The 9,337-nt window shown below is 35.1% G+C and overlaps 1 protein-coding gene across 1 annotated transcript in view; it reads left to right on the top strand.

Moving 5' to 3' along the window:
• Positions 1–1,660: 1,660 nt before the first annotated feature.
• LOC127831429 (uncharacterized) overlaps positions 1,661–9,337 on the top strand; it is a 64,147-nt gene continuing 56,470 nt past the window's right edge. The window contains exon 1 of the mRNA XM_052356412.1: positions 1,661–1,794. Coding sequence (XP_052212372.1) covers positions 1,661–1,794 — 134 coding nt within the window. The remainder of the gene's footprint in view (positions 1,795–9,337) is intronic.

Genomic DNA, 9,337 nt, shown 5'->3' with positions numbered 1-9,337 from the left:
GGAACGGTGTGGGGTGGTATTACATGTTATTTTTTACCTTAAATGCTTAAACCATAGAATGTAAACTCAATGCATATTCATTTGACAGTCATAATTTCGATTCTCATTTAATTGCCACAAATTAATTCAAATCCATGCCATATGTATGTCAACAACTATGAAATTGCGCGTAAAGTACTTAGGAGAATATTAACTCCCCACAATTGTCTGGGTGTTTTCTCGTTCGAGAATGTAATTTTGCACCGGGCATTATGAAACATATGTTATGTCTTAAACATGACGCGCGATTTTTCCCAAGTTATTTAATATTTATAAATTGCAAAAAATATAAATCTGTCTCTCTTTTTTTGCCCACATGATGACATTTTGAAAGACGTCGATTCATTGGCCGTATAAGTGCTTATGTACCGGGTACCGGTATATCGTATTAGCCATTAAGACATATAGTACTTCACTTTCTCTAGCGAAAAGTCACCTTACAATTATGGATGCCTGAAATAAAATGACAATTTTTTAATGCTTTAATTTAATGATTGGTTACATTATTCGCCGACGATTAAATATTAAGAACGTAAAAATTCGGTGAATTGATCGATACCATGCGCGTTTCAACATACGTTTACTATATACATTGTAAACACATGTTTCCCGGGTTGAACTTCAGTATTGGCCGTGTTGCGACTTCTTGACCGACTAATGGATATTGACAACTGTGTGGTTTGCACGTTCTAAAAACTGGCCGCGTCAGGACGGTGTGTTGCAAAACTATACCGGAAGTATACATTCGAACGTTGAACGTTTTTTTTTCTTGATCAATTTTATTTTGGATTTAGTTTGAGGGTTCGTTGGTTCGTCTTAATCCTCCTCACACATAGGCGAAAGTCTCCCGACGTCAACTTGCGTGTACTGGCGAATACGACTTCAGCAAAATTCGTTCTCATTAGTATATGTACGTTGCACATCGTTGGTGGTGTTCATATGGATGCGTTTGTGAGCTTTTGCGTCCGTTGCGATTAGTTCTGTTCGTCGGAAATTTTAAACATGTTCCGAAATTGTTGGCGAATAAAAGTTTCGTCTATCGTTCGTTAAAATTCGTTTCGATACGTTAGCCGATCGGAAAGTCTTCGCATAGGTTCGTCAACTGGCGTTAGAGGTCGCAGTTCTCAGCTTATTTGCATATCATGATTACTTGGTTTGCATATCAAGCCAAAGAGGACGATCCGAAAACGAATCTTTGCGATAGCTTGCGAACTTTTGCGAACTATAACGAGGATTTGCATATTGAAGCGAATTAAATCCGACGCATTTAAGCGATTTATAACGATAAGTTAACGTTTAGAAAACGAACGTTATACGCTCGTATACGAATCAATCCGAAGGGTTACTACGATAGGCGAATCTATGCGAATCCATCCGAATAATAACGCTCCTGATTGTTTTAGTAGCTTGTGCAGACATATGCCTATATTTCATATATATAATGTTGAAGGCATCATTATTTCTTCGTCCAAATGGAAGATATACAACGCCTGAAACTGCAGTATGTTGCTGCTATGGCCAATCAATAAGTAGTCCAGCAACAACTAAACATACACCGCTTTCTCAGAGGCCGACTAAGGTGGAGAAGATGAGCCAGAGCACATAATATCTGGAGAAGACCATGGCTGCATTCCGGGAGACGGCGCCATTTGGCATCTATGATCAGCTCATGGTTGAGCTCAGACGTGAAGATCCTGGAACATTTAAGAAATTCCTCCGCATGCCTACTGAAATGTACGATACAATGTTGGGAAGGTTCGTCATCGCCTCGTGAAGCAACACACTCGGTACAGGTAGCCGTTGGATCCAGGGATAAAGTTAGCTGTCACACTACGTCACCTGGTTTCTGGTGTAATGTACTCAGACATGCAGTATTCCTGGCGGGTCGCTGAGAATACCCTCTCTGTAGTGGTCAGAGACGTGTGTCATGCTATATGTGAAGAATATGTTGATAAGGTTATGATAGCCCCCTCCACACCTGAAGAATGGAGAGAACTGGCTGATGGTTTCCTCAAGAATTGGAACTTTCCAAATTGTCGACTCTGACTTCAAGTTCGTATGTTGTGATCTGGGTTGTGAGTATTAGTCTACATAAATTTAACTGCATTATTTTCTAATTACATAAATTATATACATTTAGTGCTGTTTTCAATGTACAGTTGTATACTGACAATTTCTTATCCTTTTGTATTTTCAGGATACGGTTCAAGTGGAGATGCTTAGATTTATAATGAATCAGAATTTCTTTAGATGGTGCAGGATGGTTCCATTGGATTTCCAGACCCACAGCCCTTTCCAAATGACACCGTCGACATGCCCTATTTCTAGGTTCGAGATGACGCTTTCAGCCTTAGCGAGAACATGCAGAAACCCTATGGACATAGAGTCCTGACAAGAGACGAAAGAATCCTGAACTACCGGTTATCCAGGGCTAGGAGAGTATCAGAAAATGCATTTGGGATTTTGGCCAACCGATTCCAGATACAGTAAAGTTCCGCTATTAAGACCAGGCAAAACAGTGGTCTCAATAGCGAAGTGGTCTTAATATCGGAACATTTTCCTTCATAAATTAACCATTTGAAATTTGAATATTGTCAAAAAACGCATACTTTTTTTTAAAATCTTCGAAGTGGTCCTAATAGCGGAACTTTACTGCAATACACTTTTTCAAAACACAATTTCATTTATAAAAGAAACTCTCCAGCGGGATGTGTGCCCTAGCAAGACAGGTTGGTGCCACATTAGAGATTGAAATAAAGTGTAACATATTAGTGGAATAAATTAATAAAGAGTAGTGTTGTTTTTGTATTGGCCTTATAAAGGGAAGATATAGTAAAAGTAAGACACGAACTTTACGCAAAATCTTGAATGAAAAAGACGTCATGCATAATCAACATGCATAGTCGAGTCGGAAAAAAGTTAGTCTATATCAAAACGCCCTGATGCAGAAACACCGTTTCGGAAATATTCGGCGGTATGCGCAATTATGCGCAAGGTTCCGAAAGAACGAATATTATTTGCGCGGCATAACGCTTTCTAGCGAATTGCAGTAACTGTTCGTCAAACTTCGTAAATCATTCGCACCAAATAGTTCCTCTACGTTCACCTTTCGTTATAATATTACACAATGCAACACATTGTCAAACAATTTCGGTAAGAATTCTCTAGAATTCATAAATTTACCCTTTTCGCCATTCTTCGTCATATGGATTCGTGTATGTGTGAGGAGGCTTTTAAACTCATGATTGGGCTTCCGCCGCGCTTCATTATAATACAGATTTCTGCCGTTGTATGTTGTATGTGCCTTTTCCGGAGAGGCTTGATTATGATGCAAACATGAGTCATATATTAAGATATAATATATTTTACTTAAAACATGCAATAAAATGTACAAAACGACTTAATATCAGTTAAAAGAGACTATGATCGGATTTACCGTGATATAAACATCAATGAAATATTTTTAAAGGTACATATGTATAAACATTTGTTCAGTCATGAAAGAGCACGCCACAAACTAAGGGAAATCGTAAGTAATTTGTGTCTTCCTGGTTCGAGTATTTATTTCTTATAACATCGGTATGTATAAAATTGAAAAGTTAAAGTTTAAAATACAAATGTACAAATTAAGAAAGTTTATAAATTATTTATGGTAAAACAAAATAAAAATGCATTTTATGGAAATAACGGTGCTAATTAAAGGTTTAACTTTGAGGCACATTCAAGCCGTGCTGTATTCAAGCATAAGTGTCCGGACTTTTCCATTCACTTCGGTGAGCTTTTGCATTTTTCCGATTTGTTTTTCAATTATTCCGAATTTCAAAGTCGGGACTGTGTCATTCCCTTCCAGTTAAATATAAAAATGATTTACGCTAATCATTTTTATAATTATATAGATATTATATTGAAATATTGAAACAAATTCCGAAAACGTCACAGTCGTTTGTCATTACATCGACTCGCTCTCGCACAGTCGACCCTTCTTAACTTTACGCATAGGGGTTAAATGAGTATTTCTCTTGCAATAAACAAAGGAGCAATGCCAAAGGCTGAGCAACAACAATTTTAAAACGTCTCAAATTAAAAGAATATCAATGCGTTTCTCATAAACTGCTCGTGATGTTACAACTTGTATACAACTTTAAATAGGAGATATGCTATTTAAATACATTCTAGTTTTACTTGCTAACAGGAAAGCTTAATAACCCCAGTCAAATACAGTCTCTTTTGGGCGTTGCAGAATCTAATCAGTATTGACCAATCACGTCTACTGTATACCAATACATATTTCATACATTTGGAATATTTATCCGATTTGATTTGGAATGCTATTTCCATTTATAATTGTGCCGCGCTCTGTGAAACTGGGGTTTAATTCATGTGCTTAAAGTGTCGTTCCAGATTAGACTGTGCAGTCCGCACAGGCTTATCAGGGACGACACTTTCCGCCTTTAATTAATTTCTGCTATGAAGAGACTTTCTTTAAACGAAAAAAAATATAAAAGTATTGTCGTCCCTGATTAGCCTGTGCGGACTGCCAAGGCTAAGCTGGGACGACATTTTGCGCATTTGCATTAAACCCCTTTTCACACGGCCCAATTAATTGCCTTAATTAGCAGGAATGATATTAAGAACCTCTTTAATTGTTTACATAAAATTGTTCAGTACTTATACTATTTTTCCGGTTATTGTTAAAATATAACATGATTATTATATAGCTACAAGATTTGAGTATGCTTCGACATAACACAGAATTTTGAAGGTTAAAAAAATTGTATCATGCTATAGAATAAACAAGAGTTTATGTTCTTGATGAAAAAATCATGCCAATGAATAGATAATCATGTGCCATCAAAGGTCATTATTGTTTTTAAACTATGATGCCGGAAATTAATTCATGAATGAGCGAGACCTTGATGGCAATACTACATTATACCATAGCTTTAATTTAATTTCAGAGTACACAACAAGAATATTGGAAATCGTGATAATTCAGTTTATTTATTAATGCGTTTTGTTATTTTTACAAATATTAAGTTAAATAAGAACGTACTAGCCATGAAAGCAACATAGCGTGTTAAATAGATTGTAATTTCAGTAGATTTTAGTAATGGCGTACTATTTATGTGTTTGTAGAAGTTGCGAATTTTTTTATCATTGCAAATGTCAACAAATTAATTTCGCCGATCTATGTGCCACCTGAGCTTATTTATATATATATTTTTTTATCTTACTGTCCATTTGGACTGTGTGAAGATAAAATGACGGAAAATTTGTATTTTTTTAGTGACGTTGTTGACATGTGTATGTCATATCAAGTGTTAATTACATCAAAATAGTGCGCAATAAGATTTTAATTATCATGTGTAAATTTGTAGTACAGGATGGTACATGTACATATGTACATCGTGTTTCTTTTTTAAAGCGCTCTGCCCATAAATAAAACATGTAAGCATGGTCAAGCATGATCAGCGAATATAACATGCACATTTCTTTTTTGTTATTGATATAAAATACGCCAAATGTGCAGCGGATGTAAATAGCAGTTTGGACAATAATACCAGCAGTGCTCCAGATAACATGCGTATAGGCGTAAAATCGAATTGAATTTCTTAAATAACGATTAATATTTAAATCTTTACGTAAAGTTAAGCATTGAAATAATAAAACACGAATTCGAAATTTTCGAACGTGCGTAAAACTTCCAGTAGCAAATTATATAAGGTAAACATTTCATCCCGGTTCTAACTCGTATGGCGCTCAATTAAAACTACAACTTTAAGTCAACGTCACTTAAGCGTTTGCTGTGAGGGGGGGGGGGCACACCTAATAACGCTCGAAAGGCCAAACGGTCTCGATTCTGTTCTCCTAGTATTGCAGGCGAGTCATTACTGTTTATTGTACCTTTTTAATTACACTTATCGTAATTTTTATACACAAGTAATATACTGTATACCTTTTCAATATGTCATTAAAATTAAATGTTCAATATAGTTTTTAATATGACTTTAACGGCGACCAAAAGGCCATAATGACCTAAGCCGAAGTGTCAGTGACCGTTTTACATAAAAAATCAAAATGGCCGACCGAAGCGGTGTATCGAAGCGTGGAAGGCAAAAAAAAACATTTCAGTGTCTTAAATCCACGCTGCATGCATTCTTTCAATTTGATTCAAAAACCCAAAGCATGGTTTCGTCAATAATTGATCAACTTATAAGCTCTTGCGTAAATGACTGTGAATCTAAAGCACTCAAAAAACATTCAGGTTCAGACCAGAAAAAGCTGTCCGATTATGGGAAAGCAAGAAACGGAGAAGGAAAGCCAGGCTTTTCCAAGACTATAAACCAAAATGTTGAATTGTTGATGTGTCAAAAACAATGAATACAAAATTATTTGGTAATATTTTGTTAAGAATTAATTTTATTAATAGGGGGTAAAATAAGAATTAATTTTTAAAATAGGGAGAAAATAAGAATTTGACCAAATTTTTATCTGTAGCTCTGAATACCAGTAAATACATTTTAGAAAATTTGGCCTTTTTCATGTTTTTGCTCGCACATGCAAACAAATTAAAATACTGCCAGATTGCATGCATCTGTTTATCTTTTGCTCCTTTTGTTATTTGGGACTTGTCTTGAAATCAAACAGTATATATTAAAGCGCTGTTTATCACATGACAACCATGATAATTAATGTTATGTCTGATGTATGTGTTGCTTTTAAATGGTTTTTGTGTATGTTTAACAATTTACCAAAACAATTGTTATTAAGATAACATTCACCAAAAAGGTTTTAAGATGTACCTGAAATCATCAATTATATTGCTATTTTGACAAATTGCCGAAATCGGGGTAAATGATAAAAACATACAAGTTATAATAACTGCTTCAATATAAAGAAGTAAACGCTCACATTGATTTTTCAGATTTTGATTTTGTGAGATGCCACACTTTCATAATATGAGCTAAGCAGGAAAGGTAGTTATGTATAAATGCAGCGGAGACACTTATGAACAACTGCGACCATTCAAGTCGTCTTGGAAATGTGCAACATAACTTGCCTACAATGGCATGTATCCAGAAGTCCAGTGCGGTAGAGCAAGGTTAAAGGACGTGAGACGTCGGAGAAGCAGCTTCTACCGTGTAAACCACCACCGGGATGCAAAAGTACTCCACAATTAAAATCTTTCTGTCAAACTAAATAGCTGAATATTGCACGTATAATTATAAGCACATTATTCTTGTAGATTAACTAAATCGGAGTGCTCTTACGAGCGAGGGTCTGCTCATAACGTATCATCAGATGGATAAACTCTTTCGTCATCGGCGTACTGGAAAACCTCTTACGTCATCGTCGTACTGGACAACCTCTTACGCCATCGGCGTAATACTTGTACACTTTTGGAAGAGCAATGATTTATTTGAATATGCTAAAACTATTGTCGCTCTCTGTTATGATTCCCCAAGAAAGCACGACAGTCAAATCTAATCCTATCTCAATCTATCTTTTATAATACCATTTCAACGTGAAATAATACTTTATCCTGTCACACGCCTTTAAATCAGCCTGATAACCGGGTAACCTAATAACCCAAAAGATATTAGGCTAGTTTACCACGTAACTTCGAATATCCGTCAGTCGCTCTCCGCGCATGCGCATGCCTTTACTTTTTTTCTTTTAATAAAATATACTTTTTTTCTATTAATAAAATACCAAATACATGTAAAGTACTGTTTGTCTAAACATTATTATTTAAACACCATAATTTCATCTGTGTGTATTGAATTAATAACGAGTAACTCGGTTTCTGTGTTGTTTGATGGAAGCTAGCCTAAGCGCTTTGCATGACGTGACGTCACACTGTTATTGTTCGCGCGTAGTGTCTACCATATTAAATATTTAACCACAAAATACTCAGAAACTAGATATTTTAGAAACATTTCGACGAATGTTGTAAATGTGACATGATAAATAGAATAATAGGTTGGTGACGTGGATGGAGAAAGGTTATCTGGCTCGTCGGAGGATCTTATCGGATAAATTCCTCCGACTTGCCAGGTAACCATTCTCAATCCACGTCACCAACCTATTATTCGCTATATTCATCATCATTCATTTGATTGTTTGTGCAATAAGCAACTCTACTAGTAACTTTCAGGTGTGTTCATTATGTGAGTACATGTATAATTATACACACACACACACACACACACACACACACACACACACACACACACACACACACACACACACACACACACACACACATATATATATATATATATATATATATATATATATATATGCGCGTGCAGTACGCCTGGCAAAGAGCGACAAGTAGTACATTGTTCAAATATCTCTAATCATTATTATGTCCCTTGTATAACGGTTGCGACAAACTTTACTATGGATGTTCTTAATGTAGTGTTGTACTGGAATATTTCCATAGTTGGAAAAGAAGTATTATTGAAACGTATTAGTATTAGTTTGTTTTGTAATTACGAGCATACAATATAAAAAATAGATGTAAATTTCAGGAAACAGCTAGGTTTACGAAGCAGCTTAATATGCCCTGTGAAATTGTAAAAAAAAAATAAGTTTCACAAATCATCATAAATTTGGTATATTTCATCTTAACTTTTTCATTCAAAAGTTTTTTTGCCTTACAAATCACGTTAAATAACTATAAAATAGCCTACACACATGTATAGTTCAGCAAAATTTACTACATTTTGACAATTTTTCGACTCTTAATGACTAAATCAAATATAAAGACAAGTTTCCCCCACTATATTTTAAGTTTCGATGCATATTTCGAAAAGAGATGCAAAGACAAAATTTTTTTTTGGGGGAAATGTGCCTTGATATATAATAAGGAACTTTTGTGAATTTAAATAAATGCACTGTAACCCAATTTCTGTGTTGTAATGCACATAAAACCACAATACAAATATATGTGTTTAGTTGTTAATGTATACTTTAGTAGCATTGAGAACATGTTTTCAATGCACGATGTAATATTTCTTTTAAATGAAGACTTGAGTGTATACAAATAAATTTTGTGCAAATTGACGAATTTTGTGAACTAAGGGAATGAATTCTTTTACGCTCCATGACAAGATGTAGCGCAAACACTCACATCGTTAATTTATAAGGATCACTAGGATTCACGTAAGTGTTAACCTTTATTTTAATTTAATTATTGTAAAGTTACCATTTCAAATGTTTCTACTATCGAAAAGGTTTTTCTTTCTCTGTTTAAATATCGAAATCAATAAATGGTTGACAGCCCCTCCCT

The sequence above is a fragment of the Dreissena polymorpha genome, chromosome 5 (genome assembly GCF_020536995.1).
Source record: "Dreissena polymorpha isolate Duluth1 chromosome 5, UMN_Dpol_1.0, whole genome shotgun sequence".
NCBI lineage: Eukaryota > Metazoa > Mollusca > Bivalvia > Myida > Dreissenidae > Dreissena > Dreissena polymorpha.
Note: the sequence above shows the minus strand (reverse complement) of the source record. Positions and strands in the feature narration are given on the sequence as shown.